At 40.3% G+C, this 18082-nt stretch overlaps 1 protein-coding gene across 1 annotated transcript in view; it reads right to left on the bottom strand.

The window, feature by feature from the left end:
• Positions 1 to 4049: 4049 nt before the first annotated feature.
• The window catches only part of BCL7A (BAF chromatin remodeling complex subunit BCL7A), an 89027-nt gene continuing 74994 nt past the window's right edge, over positions 4050 to 18082 (bottom strand). Inside the window, exons 5-7 of the mRNA XM_053701753.1 lie at positions 14961 to 15128; positions 11419 to 11537; positions 4050 to 4946 (exon numbers count right to left, since the gene is read on the bottom strand). Of these exons, the coding sequence (XP_053557728.1) occupies positions 4872 to 4946; positions 11419 to 11537; positions 14961 to 15128 (362 nt within the window). The 3' untranslated portion in view covers positions 4050 to 4871. The remainder of the gene's footprint in view (positions 4947 to 11418; positions 11538 to 14960; positions 15129 to 18082) is intronic.

The following is an 18082-nucleotide window of genomic DNA, read 5'->3' as shown; positions in this document are numbered from 1 at the left end:
CTCTCCCATCTCTTTTGCTCTCTCCCCCTCTTTTGTTCTCCCTCCCCCCTCTCTTTTGCTCTCCCATCTCTTTTGCTCCCCCCCCTCTTTTGCTCCCCCCCCCCATATTTTGCGCTCTCTCTCTTCTCTCATTTGATCTCTCCCCCCTCTTTTGCTCTCTCTCCCATCCCTCTTTTGCTCTCTCCCCCATATTTTGCTCTCCCCTCTCTTTTGCTGTCTCTCTCTCCCCTCTTTTCTCTTACACCTCTTTTGCTCTCTCTCCTCTCTTTTAGCCTCTCTTTTGCTCTCTCTTTCAGCCTCTTTTGCTCTCCCATCTCTTTTGCTCTCTCTCCCCTTTTTTTGCCGTCTTCCCTTTCATTTGTTCTCTCTCCCCCTCCCCCCTCTCTTTTGCTCTCCCTCCCCTCTTTTGTTCTCCCTCCCCCCTTTTGCTCTCCCCATATTTTGCGCTCTGTCCCTCTCCTCTCTCATTTGATCTCTCCCCCCTCTTTTGCTCTCTCTCCCCTCTATTGCTCTCTCCCTCCCTCTTTTGCTCTCTCACCTCTCCCCTCTCTTTTGCTGTCTCTCTCCCCCCTCTCTTTTCTCTTACACCTCTTTTGCTCTCTCCTCTCTTTTGCTCTCTCCCCATATTCTGCACTGTTCTCTCTTTTGCTCTCTCTCCCCCCCCCCCTCTCTTTTGCTCTCTCTCCCCCCTCTCACACCTCTTTTGCACTCTCTCCTCTCTTTTGCTCCCCTTCCCCCCTCTTTTGCGCTCTCACGAACATGCCCACTCCCACCCAGCCACACCCCCACGTCAGCTCCCGCCCTGCAACGCCTGCTTCCAGCACGCCCTTCCCCGTCTCAGCCATTCCCGCCCACTGTTCGTGTGGCGGACAGCAGATCAGGTGCGTTTGTCCTTGCGCTGGCTCTACTACGCATGACAGCTTCAGACAAACACACTTGGCCTTTTATATTATAGGATATCTTGCATATGCATGGACAAAATAAGAATTCAAGTAACTGCTAGAAGTAAAGTCCTAGTAAAGATGGTACCATACAGTTATAGGTGCTATAATCTCTGTGTGAGAAATTTTATGTCACAATGCAGCATGTAATCTCATGCAGATGAATATAAAAACAATATAGGAAAACATACATATACAGTATTTAAAACACTAAAACCAATAACAAGTCCAGTAAAGAACCTATTAGGGACGTCTCCCAATAAGCACCAAGAAAAAAATACCACCTTAAGAGATATAATGTATTAATATATATATATATATATATATATATATATATATATATATATATATATTTATATATTGTTGTGTAACAGTGTTGTAATGTCTTCCATGTGATTATCTCCAAAAACAATTATGACATCCAGCGGCGTAGGATCCGATATAAACAACACAGTCCTTTAGACTTGCTTGTGTGTAATAACCTCCATCAGCATACGAATATGGTAGTGTAGATTTTACCGTCTACCCCTAATTTAGCTATCTAGCACATTTCTATTTACACTGTTTTAAATAGACCCAGAAACATTTAATTTGATCACAATTAAACTTTTTAGGATTTTATCACACTGTTTTGATTTTCAAATATTGGGAGTCTTATTTTATTTTTTTATGATTCACTTTGATACTCTTATCATCACTTTTGTATACACTCTATTACACTGTAATATTGTTAAATATTTTAAAACTAATGCATAAAGTGTAAATTTACGCAATTAAATGTCAATAAAAAAAAGGTTGTCCCACGGCAGCCATGTTGATTATGGAAAAATTGCAGTTTGAGCAAACTTGGTAGAGGACATTACATGAAGTATATGTGCAAAATTGTGCTTTATTGCACTAAGCGGTTTAAGAGAAGATGTTTAAACATTTTCGCAAAATGCAAGATGGCTGCTACATCATGTGACCAAGGCACTTCTGTTGAGCAATGGCAAATCTAGGTCATAGCAGCACTCAGCACAGCAAGTTTCAAAGTTGTAACATAAGCAGTTCCAGAGCTGAAGATTTTTAAGCATTTCTCGAAATTTGTTGCAAAAAACAAAATGGCTGCCTAACCATATGACCTATGAGTTCAACGTTGCATGTAGCATTGCAATAGGCTGTACCAGCATACCCGATTTCGAAAGTTTAGCATAAGTAATGTTTTGTGAGTAATTGACTCAAGAGGCAGGTATTGAATTACAAATAATTACGATAAACATAAAACCAATATTGCTGCCGCATCATGTGACTGATTCTCTCCTAAGGAGCAATTGTGAATCTAGGTCACCATATAAGACTATACAGCAAATTTCAGTTCTTACATAAAGCGGTTGCAGAGAAAATAGACTTTCGATATTTTCGCGTAAACCAAGATGGCTGCTCGATCATAAGATATACAGCCTACATATTACGCACAATATTGCTCACCATAGATGTCAATAAGCAAGGCAACAATAAAGCATTTTGGTCAACGGTTTTTGTTTTATTATTAATTTAAAAATATTGTTAACCAATTTTGAACAATTCAAAATGGCTGCCAAACCACATGACCAATTGACTTCTCTTGAACAAATCTGAATTTTGGTCATAAGATAACTCTATAAACCAAAATTTCACGTCTGTCTCAAACGGTTTCAGAGAAGAAGCTTTTTTATAAATGTATAAAGTGCAAATTTACGCAATTAAATGTCGATAAAAAGGTTAAATGTCTCACGGCAGCCATGTTGATTATTGAAAAATCAGTTTGAACAAACTTGGTAGAGGACCTTGCAAGGAGCTTGATGACCCGTGTTTCTGGCAATGATAAATGCAGACAGCGTATGCTGTTGGCATTTATCGATGTGCAACGGACATGGTTCGCTATAGCGGATCATGTCCGTCCGCACAATGATAAATGGGGGCCTATATGTGCAAAATTGCGCATCATGGCACTAAGCAGTTTAAGAGGAGATGTTTAAAGATTTTCGCAAAATGCAAGATGGCTGCCACATCATGTGACCAAGGCACTTCTCTTGAGCAATAGAAAATCTAGGTTATAGTAGCACTAAGCACAGCAAGTTTCAAAGTTGTAACATAAGCAGTTCCAGAGGTAAAGATTTTTAAGCGTTTTTCGAAATTAGTCGTAAAAAGCAACATGGCTGCCAAAGCATGTGACCTATGAGTTCAATTTTGCATGAGATGTAGCAGAGCAATAAGCTGTATCGGTATACCTGATTTCAAGAGCTTTGCACAAACAGTTAAGCATTTATGGGCAATTGAATAAAAAGAAAAATATTATTATTATTATTATTATTATTAATAATCCTAACAATAGGTTGTGCTGCAACTTCGTTGCTGGCCACCTAATAATAGAAGTAAATTGGAAAGTAGTTTAAAATTATATGCTCTGTCTGAAGTACTAAAGAAAAATTTTGGGTTTCATGTCCCTTTAAGCATGGGTGTTTTTTGGTGGTTGTAGATGTGTAACAGATTTTAGGGGTCAAAGTTAGAAAAATAATGTGTGGGTACATTAAATGAGAGAGGAAAACTACAGCTAAACAAACACTGCAGAAATGTCCCTAAAGGTAAGAAAATTGAAAAATGGTCTGGTCACTAAGGGGTTAAACTTACCTCTTGACAAACACTGCTCTGAGGGGAAATGGGCCTCAACTTGGTCTGAGAACCCCTCTCAATTAAGAAATCTGCACATCACCATTCATCACTTTCCAAAGATAAGACTAACGATCACAGAGGTGTGAGGGGTTATATAGAGCTTTTGGGGTTTGGGAATCTTTGCCTCCTAGTGGCAGGGAAGGTATTTCCCAGGAGTAATGGATCATGGACTCTTACCACCTTTATGAAAGAAAACAATAGCATTATGAGTAGTAACCATTTGATTGTAGTTTTACTCAGCATTTTAATGTCCCTTTAAACAGTGCAACAAGCTGTGCTGCCACATAGTGGCATCCTCTTCAATAAACTATACCAATAGAACAAAGCAAATTTGATAATAGAAGTAAATTGAAACAAATTATAAGTGCTAAACAACAATTGGGAGTGTAAACAGAAAAAAAGAGCAATAAAAAGGAATTTACTAAAAAGTAGCCGTTTATTACAGAACATGATACTACTTGGATTAACACTTGATCTTGGAACTGAATGCAAAACACAAATTGATATTTGTTTACAGAAATCCACAATGTTGTGTAAACCATCATTGGTCTGTAACATTTAGTTTCCCAAAAGTGAGACATTTAAGAGTCTGATTTCTGTAACATATGCCAAAGATTAAAACAAGTTTCAGATGCGGATTTTGGAATGTATCAACAATAATCATAGTCTTGAAAATGAAGGCATCCACAAATAATGAATAAAGAAATAAAAATGGTTATATCAGAGGTGAAAATGGCTTGTTACCACTTCTAACATTGCTACAATTATTTGATTTTACCGTGGCATTGTGAATTGGTAGGTATGCAAATCAAATCTAGGGCACAAGGCACAAAAAACCAAAGCAAAAACAAATAAAAATTCACATGAAGGTTAAAACCAACTTGGTACCATATTTTAAATATCATACATGTTAAATAGAGAAATGGAAAAAAAATATATATATACAGCAGCAATACATGTAAAATTGACTACAGAAAACAGTGCGTAGACCCTCCTGAGTGTTTACTTAATCCCCTTCAAAGTCACTGGCAGTCTTGAGTGCTCAAAAGTTTTTTCAGTTTCTTTGAAGTCCTGGTCTCCTTTCCCAGGCATGGTTGGATTTTTGCTTTGTAGGTTAAAACCGTAAAAAGTCCTTTTCTCTTTCAAGAGAAGATGCAAGTAAGGCTGTCCTATAGTTAAGATAACCAATGTACCTTACAGTAAACTGAACCCAAAGAAATACATTTAAATAGAGCAAGTCTAGTTTGTCTCAGTGTTTTGCTGAGAACCGTCTCCTTTAACTTTTTTGCAAGGCGGGGCTCCATCATCTAAATCCTAAAACAGAAGAGAAAGAAAGTAATCTATGAATTAAAAGGACAAGTCATAATTGAACTTGCATTATTCAGATAGAGTAGACAATTTTAAACAACTTTCTTATTCACTTCCATTATCTAGATGTGCACAAACTTAACACTTTGAGGCACCAGCTCCTACTGAGCATGTGCAAGATTCACAGGATATACATACATGCATTTTGTGATTGGCTGATAGCTGTCACATGATGCGTTAGGAAGAAAAATGCAAATAATCTACTACTCAGTTGAGATTTAAACTAAGCACTTTTGCATAGCCTCTTTATAATGTGTTTATTGTTTATGCTATTCTACTGTGTTTAGTGGTTCCTTTAATACAATATATATGTATCACAAAAGCAACAATTTTATAAAATGACAATGAATTAAAAGCACAATACAGTGAAAATGCATTTTAAAAATAATAATTTGCAAACGCAAACTCCCATTGATGCAAAAAAAAAACAATTTATGCTTACCTGATAAATTCCTTTCTTCTGTAGTGTGATCAGTCCACGGGTCATCATTACTTCTGGGATATTACTCCTCCCCAACAGGAAGTGCAAGAGGATTCACCCAGCAGAGCTGCATATAGCTCCTCCCCTCTACGTCACTCCCAGTCATTCGACCAAGGACCAACGAGAAAGGAAAAGCCAAGGGTGAAGTGGTGACTGGAGTATAAATTAAAAAATATTTACCTGCCTTAAAAACAGGGCGGGCCGTGGACTGATCACACTACAGAAGAAAGGAATTTATCAGGTAAGCATAAATTATGTTTTCTTCTGTTAAGTGTGATCAGTCCACGGGTCATCATTACTTCTGGGATACCAATACCAAAGCAAAAGTACACGGATGACGGGAGGGATAGGCAGGCTCTTTATACAGAAGGAACCACTGCCTGAAGAACCTTTCTCCCAAAAATAGCCTCCAATGAAGCAAAAGTGTCAAATTTGTAAAATTTGGAAAAAGTATGAAGCGAAGACCAAGTTGCAGCCTTGCAAATCTGTTCAACAGAGGCCTCATTCTTGAAGGCCCAAGTGGAAGCCACAGCTCTAGTAGAATGAGCTGTAATTCTTTCAGGAGGCTGCTGTCCAGCAGTCTCATAAGCTAAACGAATTATGCTACGAAGCCAAAAAGAAAGAGAGGTAGCGGAAGCTTTTTGACCTCTCCTCTGCCCAGAGTAAATGACAAACAGAGAAGACGTTTGTCGAAATTCCTTAGTTGCCTGTAAGTAAAATTTTAGAGCACGGACTACATCCAGGTTGTGCAGTAGACGTTCCTTCTTTGAAGAAGGATTTGGGCATAAAGAAGGAACAACAATCTCTTGATTGATATTCCTGTTAGTAACTACCTTAGGTAAGAACCCAGGTTTAGTACGCAGGACTACCTTATCCGAATGAAAAATCAAATAAGGAGAATCACAATGTAAGGCTGATAATTCAGAGACTCTTCGAGCCGAGGAAATAGCCATTAAAAATAGAACTTTCCAAGATAATAACTTTATATCAATGGAATGAAGGGGTTCAAACGGAACGCCCTGTAAAACATTAAGAACAAGGTTTAAACTCCATGGTGGAGCAACAGTTTTAAACACAGGCTTAATCCTGGCCAAAGCCTGACAAAAAGCCTGGACGTCAGGAACTTCTGACAGACGTTTGTGTAACAGAATGGACAGAGCTGAGATCTGTCCCTTTAATGAACTAGCAGATAAACCCTTTTCTAAACCTTCTTGTAGAAAAGACAATATCCTAGGAATCCTAACCTTACTCCAAGAGTAACCTTTGGATTCACACCAATATAGGTATTTACGCCATATCTTATGGTAAATCTTTCTGGTAACAGGCTTCCTAGCCTGTATTAAGGTATCAATAACTGACTCAGAAAATCCACGTCTTGATAAAATCAAGCGTTCAATTTCCAAGCAGTCAGCTTCAGAGAAGTTAGATTTTGATGTTTGAAGGGACCCTGTATCAGAAGGTCCTGTTTCAGAGGTAGAGACCAAGGTGGACAGAATGACATGTCCACCAGGTGTGCATACCAAGTCCTGCGTGGCCACGCAGGTGCTATTAGAATCACTGATGCTCTCTCTTGTTTGATTCTGGCAATCAATCAAGGAAGCAACGGGAAGGGTGGAAACACGTAAGCCTTCCTGAAGTCCCAAGGTGCTGTCAGAGCATCTATCAGGACTGCTCCTGGATCCCTGGATCTGGACCTGTAACGAGGAAGCTTGGCGTTCTGTCGAGACGCCATGAGATCTATCTCTGGTTTGCCCCAACGTCGAAGTATTTGGGCAAAGACCTCCGGATGAAGTTCCCACTCCCCCGGATGAAAAGTCTGACGACTTAAGAAATCCGCCTCCCAGTTCTCCACTCCCGGGAGGTGGATTGCTGACAGGTGGCAAGAGTGAGACTCTGCCCAGCGAATTATCTTTGATACTTCCATCATAGCTAGGGAGCTTCTTGTCCCTCCCTGATGGTTGATGTAAGCTACAGTCGTGATGTTGTCCGACTGAAACCTGATGAACCCCCGAGTTGTCAACTGGGGCCAAGCCAGGAGGGCATTGAGAACTGCTCTCAATTCCAGAATGTTTATTGGCAGGAGACTCTCCTCCTGACTCCATTGTCCCTGAGCCTTCAGAGAATTCCAGACGGCACCCCAACCTAGAAGGCTGGCGTCTGTTGTTACAATTGTCCAGTCTGGTCTGCTGAATGGCATCCCCCTGGACAGATGTGGCCGAGAAAGCCACCATAGAAGAGAATTTCTGGTCTCTTGATCCAGATTCAGAGAAGGGGATAAGTCTGAGTAATCCCCATTCCACTGACTTAGCATGCACAGTTGCAGTGGTCTGAGGTGTAAGCGTGCAAAAGGTACTATGTCCATTGCCGCTACCATTAAGCCGATTACCTCCATGCATTGAGCCACTGACGGGTGTTGAATGGAATGAAGGGTGCGGCAAGCACCTTGAAGTCTTGTTAGCCTGTCCTCTGTCAGGTAAATCTTCATTTCTACAGAATCTATAAGAGTCCCCAGGAAGGGAACTCTTGTGAGTGGAACGAGTGAACTTTTCTTTTCGTTCACCTTCCATCCATGTGACCTTAGAAATGCCAGCACTAACTCTGTATGAGACTTGGCAGTTTGAAAGCTTGAAGCTTGTATCAGAATGTCGTCTAGGTATGGAGCTACCGAGATTCCCCGCGGTCTTAGTACCGCCAGAAGAGCACCCAGAACCTTTGTGAAGATTCTTGGAGCTGTAGCCAATCCGAATGGAAGAGCCACAAACTGGTAATGCCTGTCTAGGAAGGCAAACCTTAGGTACCGATAATGATCTTTGTGAATCGGTATGTGAAGGTAAGCATCTTTTAAATCTACAGTGGTCATGTACTGACCCTCTTGGATCATAGGTAAAATTGTCCGAATAGTCTCCATCTTGAACGATGGAACTCTTAGGAATTTGTTTAGGATCTTTAAGTCCAGGATTGGTCTGAAAGTTCCCTCTTTTTTGGGAACCACAAACAGATTTGAGTAAAACCCCTGTCCCTGTTCCGATCGTGGAACTGGATGGATTACTCCCATTAACAAGAGCTCTTGTACGCAGCGTAGAAACGCCTCTTTCTTTGTCTGGATTGTTGACAATCTTGACAGATGAAATCTCTCTCTTGGAGGAGAGTATTTGAAGTCCAGAAGGTATCCCTGAGATATTATCTCTAGCGCCCAGGGATCCTGAACATCTCTTGCCCAAGCCTGGGCGAAGAGAGAAAGTCTGCCCCCCACTAGATCCGATCCCGGATCGGGGGCCCTCAATTCATGCTGTTTTAGGGGCAGCAGCAGGTTTCCTAGTCTGCTTGCCCTTGTTCCAGGACTGGTTAGGTTTCCAGCCTTGTCTGTAGCGAGCAACAGCTCCTTCCTGTTTTGGTGCAGAGGAAGTTGATGCTGCTCCTGCTTTGAAATTACGAAAGGAACGAAAATTAGACTGTCTAGTCTTGGCTTTGGCTTTGTCCTGAGGCAGGGCATGGCCTTTACCTCCTGTAATGTCAGCGATAATCTCTTTCAACCCGGGCCCGAATAAGGTCTGCCCTTTGAAAGGTATATTAAGCAATTTAGACTTAGAAGTAACATCAGCTGACCAGGATTTTAGCCACAGCGCCCTGCGTGCCTGAATGGCGAATCCTGAATTCTTCGCCGTAAGTTTAGTAAGATGTACTACGGCCTCCGAAATGAATGAATTAGCTAGTTTAAGGACTCTAAGCCTGTCCGTAATGTCGTCCAGAGTAGCTGAACCAATGTTCTCTTCCAGAGACTCAATCCAGAATGCCGCTGCAGCCGTGATCGGCGCAATGCATGCAAGGGGTTGCAATATAAAACCTTGTTGAACAAACATTTTCTTAAGGTAACCCTCTAACTTTTTATCCATTTTATCTGAAAAAGCACAGCTATCCTCCACCGGGATAGTGGTACGCTTAGCTAAGGTAGAAACTGCTCCCTCCACCTTAGGGACCGTTTGCCATAAGTCCCTTGTGGTGGCGTCTATTGGAAACATTTTTCTAAATATCGGAGGGGGTGAGAACGGCACACCGGGTCTATCCCACTCCTTAGTAACAATTTCAGTAAGTCTCTTAGGTATAGGAAAAACCTCAGTACTCGTCGGTACCGCAAAATATTTATCCAACCTACACATTTTCTCTGGTATTGCAACTGTGTTACAATCATTCAGAGCCGCTAACACCTCCCCTAGTAATACACGGAGGTTTTCCAGTTTAAATTTAAAATTTGAAATATCTGAATCCAGTCTGTTTGGATCAGAACCGTCACCCACAGAATGAAGTTCTCCGTCCTCATGTTCTGCCACCTGTGACGCAGTGTCTGACATGGCCCTAATATTATCAGCGCACTCTGTTCTCACCCCAGAGTGATCACGCTTACCTCTTAGTTCTGGTAATTTAGCCAAAACCTCAGTCATAACAGTAGCCATATCCTGTAATGTGATTTGTAATGGCCGCCCAGATGTACTCGGCGCTACAATATCACGCACCTCCCTCTGAGCGGGAGATGTAGGTACTGACACGTGAGGCAAGTTAGTCGGCATAACTCTCCCCTCGTTGTTTGGTGAAATTTGTTCAATTTGTACAGATTGACTTTTATTTAAAGTAGCATCAATACAGTTAGTACATAAATTTCTATTGGGCTCCACTTTGGCATTGCAACAAATGACACAGGTATCATCCTCTGAATCAGACATGTTTAACACACTAGCAAATAAACTTGCAACTTGGAAATACAATTCAATTAGAATAATATTAAAACGTACTGTGCCTTTAAGAAGCACAGAAGATCTATGACAGTTGAAAATTAATAAATTGAAACAGTTATAGCCTCAATCCTTGTAAACAACCCACTTTAGCAAAGGTTTAATCCCATTAGCAAAGATAACAAATTCTGAAAGCAGGAAACAAATTACAGAATAAACGTTTTTTATCTCAGTCAAACTATAATTCTCACAGCTCTGCTGAGAGAAATTACCTCCCTCAAAATAAGTTTTGAAGACCCCTGAGCTCTGTAGAGATGAACCGGATCATGCAGGGAATACAATGAGTTGCTGACTGAAATATTTGATGCGTAGTAAAAGCGCCAAAAAACGGCCCCTCCCCCTCACACACAGCAGTGAGGGAGAACAGAAACTGTCAGAAAACAGATTAAGCAACTGCCAAGTGGAAAAATAGTGCCCAAACATTTATTCACACAGTACCTCAGCAAATGAAAACGATTTTACATTCCAGCAAAAACGTTAAACATAATCTCTAGTTATTAAACAGCTTTATGTATTTCTTACAGTGTAATTCTAGTGAAGTACCATTCCCCAGAATACTGAAGTGTAAAGTATACATACATGACATTATATCGGTATGGCAGGATTTTCTCATCAATTCCATTGTCAGAAAATAAAAACTGCTACATACCTCTATGCAGATTCATCTGCCCGCTGTCCCCTGATCTGAAGTTTACCTCACTCCTCAGATGGCCGAGAACAGCAATATGATCTTAACTACTCCGGCTAAAATCATAGCAAAACTCTGGTAGATTCTTCTTCAAACTCTGCCAGAGAGGTAATAACACACTCCGGTGCTATTTTAAAATAACAAACTTTTGATTGAAGATATAAAACTAAGTATAATCACCATAGTCCTCTCACACATCCTATCTAGTCGTTGGGTGCAAGAGAATGACTGGGAGTGACGTAGAGGGGAGGAGCTATATGCAGCTCTGCTGGGTGAATCCTCTTGCACTTCCTGTTGGGGAGGAGTAATATCCCAGAAGTAATGATGACCCGTGGACTGATCACACTTAACAGAAGAAATACAATCAGAAAAAAAAAAGTGGAAATAATTTTGCTTAAAATAAAAAAAATATATTACAATTTCCAACTTCACTGAATTTGCTGTGCAAATCTGCATCGTTACCTGAGAATTTTTGGATCCCTCTGTAGCTATTTCTTTATCCCCAGAGGATTGATTATCCGCTTTCTCTGAATTGGTTAGTGAGCTTTCAACTGATGACTGGGAATTTTGTCCTGAAGTAACTGAAAATAAAATACTGGTTAGTTGTAGACACCCACCAAGTGTACTATTCAGAAAAAGTATATACAGAGAGTTACATACTGATAAACTTAAGAGTGGTTATCACACAAGGTTTAGTGATACTAATTCTTTGGGTATGTACTTTTGGCTTGGCAGATACACTTGCCTGTGCTGAAGATGTATAAAAAAACCAAGGTCAAGATTAGATATGAACAGGTCACTTTAGGCGATATTAAAGGAAAGGCAGATAAAAATGATATTCACTGACATCTTGCTTGGGTAAACTGAATAAATTACCATTGCTATGTCATATCTATATATTCTTCCCAATAACAAAGTACAAATAAATCTTTCCTTACACAGTGTGACAGCATGTGGCAGTTAGAAATGAAGCATTTTTAGCAGACTATCTCAGAGCTGATACAAAATAATCACTATTTCACCTTCTATGCATAGCCAAGCTTCAAGGGAGATACAAGTCTTACAACTTTGCTGTGAAGGATGCACTATAAATATTGACTGCCTGTGAGGTAGCTTTCCCTAGACAGGATTAAGCAAACGTTCTTGGTTCAAAATAGATGAATAAATATAACAGGCTTTAAAAAGGGATAATAAAGTCAAAATTAAACTTCATGAAGTAGATCGGAGTAAATTGGAAATTTGTTTTAAAATGCACGCTCAATTTTCTAATTTGCTTTGTTCTCTTGGTATCCTTTGTTTAAAACCATACCTAGGTATGCTCAGGAGCAGCAATGCACTACTGGGAGCTAGCTGACGATTGGTGGCTGCAAATATAATTCTTGTCACTAAATGTGTTTAGCTAGCTCCCAGTAGTACATTACTGTTCATTCAACACAATATACCAAGACAATTAAAGGGACAGTCTAGGCCAAAATAAACTTTCATGATTCAGATAGAGCATGTAATTTTAAACAATTTTCCAATTTACTTTTATCACCAATTTTGCTTTGTTCTCTTGGTATTCTTAGTTGAAAGCTTAACCTAGGAGGTTCATATGCTAATTTCTTAGACCTTGAAGGCCACCTCTTTTCAGAATGCATTTTAACAGTTTTTCACCACTAGAGGTGTTTAGTTCATGTATTTCCTATAGATAACACTGGGCTCGTGCACGTGAAGTTATCTGGGAGCAGGCACTGATTGGCTAAACTGCAAGTCTGTCAAAAGAACTGAAATAAAGGGGCAGTTTGCAGAGGCTTAGATACAAGATAATCACAGAGGTTAAAAGTATATTAATATAACTGTGTTGGTTATGCAAAACTGGGGAATGGGTAATAAAAGGGATTATCTATCTTTTAAAATAATAAAACTGCTGGTGTAGACTGTCCCTTTAAGCAAATTTGATAATAGAAGTAAACGTTGTTTAAAATCATATGCTTTATCTGAATCATGAAAGAAAAAAAAATCTGGGTTTCATGTCCCTTTAACAAAAGCTATATATGAAAATTGCAGAGTAGTACACTTCAAAAACTTACTATTAGAAGCATTTTGCAATAGTCCTGTGTTTGAACAAACACATCCTAAAGTTTTCTTAAAAATATCACTGCTACAATAAATGTAGTGTTCATGTGACTTGATATATACATATTCAGTGGTAAATCGCATACGTGTGCATTTGCCTCCAATGTAACTGGTAAAAGCCCTAAGTCGGTTTGGAGCACTCATACAAGCAGAAATGCGATAACTTAAAGGGATTAGGAAAGTCCAAATAAAACGTCCATGGTTCAGATAAAGCATGTCATTTTAAGGCACTTTTAAATTCACTTCTATTTCCAATTGTACTTCGTGCTCTTAGTTTCACTTTTTGAGAAAAAAAAATATGCACATATCCTACACTAGTGGGAGTTAAGCTGCTGATTGGTGTCTGACACATTTGTCTCTTGTGATTGGCTAACTATATGTGTTCAGCTATCTGCCAGTAATGCAATACTTTTCCTTCAGCAAAGGAAAATTAAAGGGACACTGTACCCAAAAATTTAATTTCGTGATTCAGACTGAGCATGAAATTTTATGCAAATTTCTAATTTACTCCTATTATCAAATTTTCTTCATTCTCTTGGTATCTTTATTTGAAATGCAAGAATGTAAGTTTAGATGCCGGCCCATTTTTGGTGAACAACCTGGGTTGTCCTTGCTGATTGGTGGATAAATTCATCCACCAAGAAAAAAGTGCTGTCCAGAGTACTGAAACCAAAAAAAAGCTTAGATGCCTTCTTTTTCAAATAATGACAGCAAGAGAACGAAGAAAAATTGATAATAGGAGTTAATTAGAAATTTGCTTAAAATTGCATGCTCTTTCTGAATTACAAATGAACAAATTTGGGTTCAGTGTCGCTTTAAGCAACTTTGATAATAGAAGTAAATTGGAAAGTTGTTTAAAATTGTATGTTCTATCTGAATCAAGAAAGAACATTTTGGGGGTTTCTGTTCATTTAAGAAGAAAAGATATCTGAAAAAAGGCTTATGGCACTTTAAATGCAATGCTGTGAATGTGAGGTACAAAAATTATTTGGACCCTTGGACGTTTTAAAAAGGTTTTCAATTTACTTCTAATCAAATTTGCTTTGTTCCAATAATATTCTTTGTTGAAGATACACCTAGGTAGGTGTCTGGGGCACTATATGGCAGGAAATAGTGCCGCCATCTAGTGCTCTCACAAATAGAATCATTCCTGCAAAACTGCTACCATATAGTGTACCAGAAAGTTTGATAATAGAAGTAAATTAGTAGTATAAAAATGACATGCTCTATTTGAATCATGAAGGAAAAATGTGGGTTTTATGTCCCTATCAGTGTTACTATCTGGAGGTGGAAAAAAACTCATCTGATCCCTCATTTGATAATGCACGTGATGAATAGTGCTATAATAATGCATTGGTGCAAGACACCATATAAGAATGCTACATAGGGCTCTAATAAAACTTCTACCAACTGCAACAGTCCAATGTAGAGTCTAATGCCACTAAGCTGTAGGTAATGGCTGTAAATGTATTTTTTTCACAAGATATTAAGGGCCTCCTGTAGGAGAATAGAGTCTCAAAGGCTACCAACAATATTAAGCACAGATTTCTCTTAGTGGTAGGTGATTAGTGATAGCAAACTACCTAATGTATTTACAGTATGGGCAGGTAAAAAAACTAATCTACACCACAGCACTATTAATGTGTAAATTAATTTAACCTCTTTCAAATGGTGGATTTCATTTCTAGGTAGCAGACGAGGACAATAAAATATCTACTGGGTTGTATAAAAAGTCCTGCATGTAAGAAAGATCATAATGCTCCACACCTTTGATACAAAATGTTGTGTTAACCCTCTTTAAAAAGGGTACACTGTTCTTTTCAAAGAAAAGGGAAAAGAGAAAAAAAAAAAACATGCTGCCATTTCTGAGAGCGTTTTCCATTTACCTTCAGAATCGTGGGGCTCACTGGCATTAGAATGAACCTCTTCAGATTTGACTTCAGTGCCATCTGTTTGTGAGGGTAAGCCCAGCTCAGGTGCAGGGCTGCAATTACTACTGTTCTCTTGCTTTACTGGTGAGGCATCCGCTATGGAACTCTGGTTGCTGTTTTCATCTGAAACAAAATTAAAGTAAAATTAAATTCTAAAGGTTTGCATTTTTCCTTAAAATTTTTGTGCAGAACTGATCAAATAAAGTAGAAAAAAAAAAAAAACACAGCTAGAAAACGTACTTGTCTTCAGTAATACAAAACATTTGCACAACTGTGGGCTTTAAAAGGAATACGTGTATCCATATGCATATTTCAGAATACATTTTGTTGCAATTGTTTTTCAATAGCCAAACTTCCCTTTCACCACCTGCCTTATTTTGAGGAGCCGATGCAGCCTTTTTACTAGAGTGGACAGAGCTTGCTCCCCCATATCCCTCTGCTAAAGTCAGAGAAAGATGTGCGACAGGGTTAGGTTTGTGAGTCTGCTTCCAAATTACAGGAAATAAGGGCAAACCGGCACCTCATATTGCAAAGTTGTATTAATTTGTAAAATGCAATATTTTATATAGCAATCTATAATTTCACTATAATGTTACTAGCTTCATACCTTTTAATCATTCATGATAGTTAAAAGTGGCAGATATCCTTGTTTCAATGTGTATTTAGCTCAGCCAAAGGAATTAAAACACATGAAGTCACAGAGCCAGGAGCAATATATTATTGCTACTGGAAAGGACACAGGAGTTGAGTATGTATGTACCCACCAACCACAGGCTGTTTCTTTTCTAGCAGCAGCAATGAACTTTGCCTTAGTACATAACCAACTCTGCAGATCTTAAGCACAGTAAAAACAAATTTATGCTTACCAGATAATTTAATTTTCTTGCGTAGGAAAGAGTCCACAGCCGCATTCATTACTTATGGGAAATAAGAACTTGGCCACCAGGAGGAGGCAAAGACACACCAGCCAAAGGCTTAAAAACTTGCTTCCCCTATCCTCCAGTCATTCTGCCGAGGAACAAGGATCAGTGGAAGAAATATCAAGATGAAAGGGTGCCAGAAGACTATACACTAAAAACGCCTAAAAAAAAAAAAAAAAAAAAAAAAAAAAAAAAAAAAAAACACAGGCGGGGGGCAGTGGAAAATGAAATTATCAGGTAAGCATAATTTATGTTTTTCTTCCTAATAGGAAAGAATCCACAGCCGCATTCATTACTTGTGGGAAAATGATACCCAAGCCAAAGAGGACAATGAATGCCAAGAACGGGAGGGTAAGAGGCAGCCCAATCTGAGGGCACCAGGACTGAACCACATCCCATAAACAAAAAAGTCCTGCTACATCCAAAAGCAGGGAACAAAAACATGAGGAAAAAAAAAAAGGGCCCCAAGAACACAAACGACAGTCCCAAGCCTGGGTAAAAAACCACATTCAACAGCACCGAGCCAACAGGACTCTAAACGCAAAGGCAGATCCCATACACACGCTCCCATAAGGGAACCCTGACCAACAACTCCCCAAAGGAAGAAGCAAGGTAGAGGGATAACTAACCAGAACCCTGTCTTCCAAAAGACAGATCAAACTAGCTCGGGAGACTCCAGAAAGCCTCACGAAACGCCAGAAAAAAAGGGCATCAGCCAAACATGACCAAGTCGGAGACTGAAAGAACAAAAAGTATCTTGAGAAACAGAAACCGCACAGACGATTAAGTAGCACGCTATAGTGCAGCCACAGATAAAAGGGGACAAAAACCATTGACCAGCTCCCCAGCTGGAGGGAACCATGGAGAAAAGGAACCAGCAAAAACCAAAGTTCCTAGACGAAACATCAGAGATCCAAAACCCCCCGAGAGCACCTCAACAGGGACCCACTGTATCCAAATGAAACAGACATCTGAAAAGTCAAAAGATAACCAGAACCACAGCTTAGGATCCTGAGATAAACAGGGACGCCCTCAACTACCGCAGATCCGCCCTCAACTACCGAGGACCGCCCACGCACAGTCAACGACAGTAAAAAGTCCAGGGACAGCGTCTCACCCCCCTCTTGAACGAGAGGGTGGAACACCACCAGCCACCTCGAAAGAGTGTGACCAGAAACACGGGCAGAGTCCCACCAGAACCAGAGGTACACTGAACCCAGAAGTCTATTCACAAGGGCATCTCCATCCCTGAACCAGGGACAAATAGGAACACACCCCCCAGAGACAAAAGTCCCCCAAGGGAAGACTGAGTACAAGGGAAACCTTGCCCCCCCCCCCCGACACAAAACTCGACACAGGAGTCAAAACGAACCCAAAACGAGCCAGCCCCCAAAGGAGCAGAGACTACCCAGGGTAGCAATCTCTGGCTCCCACAACAGATACTGGTGGGGAAGATATGAGGACAAAGTGACCCTTACCAAGGCACTACACAGGAATGCTGATGCAAGGTCAGAGCACCAGAACAACGGTCCCCAAAGGAAGTCCAGAACACATTCCCACACATAAAACAAAAGGCCCCGAGCATCCATAAGAAGGGGACCAGGCTCTCTAAAGAGAGAAAAAGAACCCCTTCCAGATGCAACCCGAACAACAGAGGGAAAAACCGGGACAAGCATAGACAGAGCTATACCAACCTCCCCCAGAACCCCAGCCCAATCCCAGACCCACTAATAGACCTGAAGAAGAGGACCCTAACCAAAATTCCGGTCAGACACTCCTCACCCGAGGAAGGAACCTGAAAACAACGGGAACTCTATCAGAACCCTAAGAAAAAGGCCGCGAAAAAAAGCAGAACTGATCTCAAGGCGACAGAACCCACAACACAAAACCAAACTCTGCGACATTCAGAAACTATGGTCCCACGTTGGCACCCGACCCTAAAGGGTGGATAAAATTCTGGAAAAAAAAAACAGAACCGAAATAAGGCGACCCCAATAAAACCGGGTTCCAGCTAGAAGAGACCTCCAGCAGCGAAGGCGGCAAACCAGGCCCCCGCGTTGGAAGTCACAGGCTAGCCACCCCACAGCACAGTTGTCGGATCACAGAGAATGCAGGCATGATCCCGCTATGTCTCGGATACCAATCAAGCGCTCCACT

Source organism: Bombina bombina, chromosome 2 (genome assembly GCF_027579735.1).
Source record: "Bombina bombina isolate aBomBom1 chromosome 2, aBomBom1.pri, whole genome shotgun sequence".
Lineage (NCBI taxonomy): Eukaryota > Metazoa > Chordata > Amphibia > Anura > Bombinatoridae > Bombina > Bombina bombina.
Note: the sequence above shows the minus strand (reverse complement) of the source record. Positions and strands in the feature narration are given on the sequence as shown.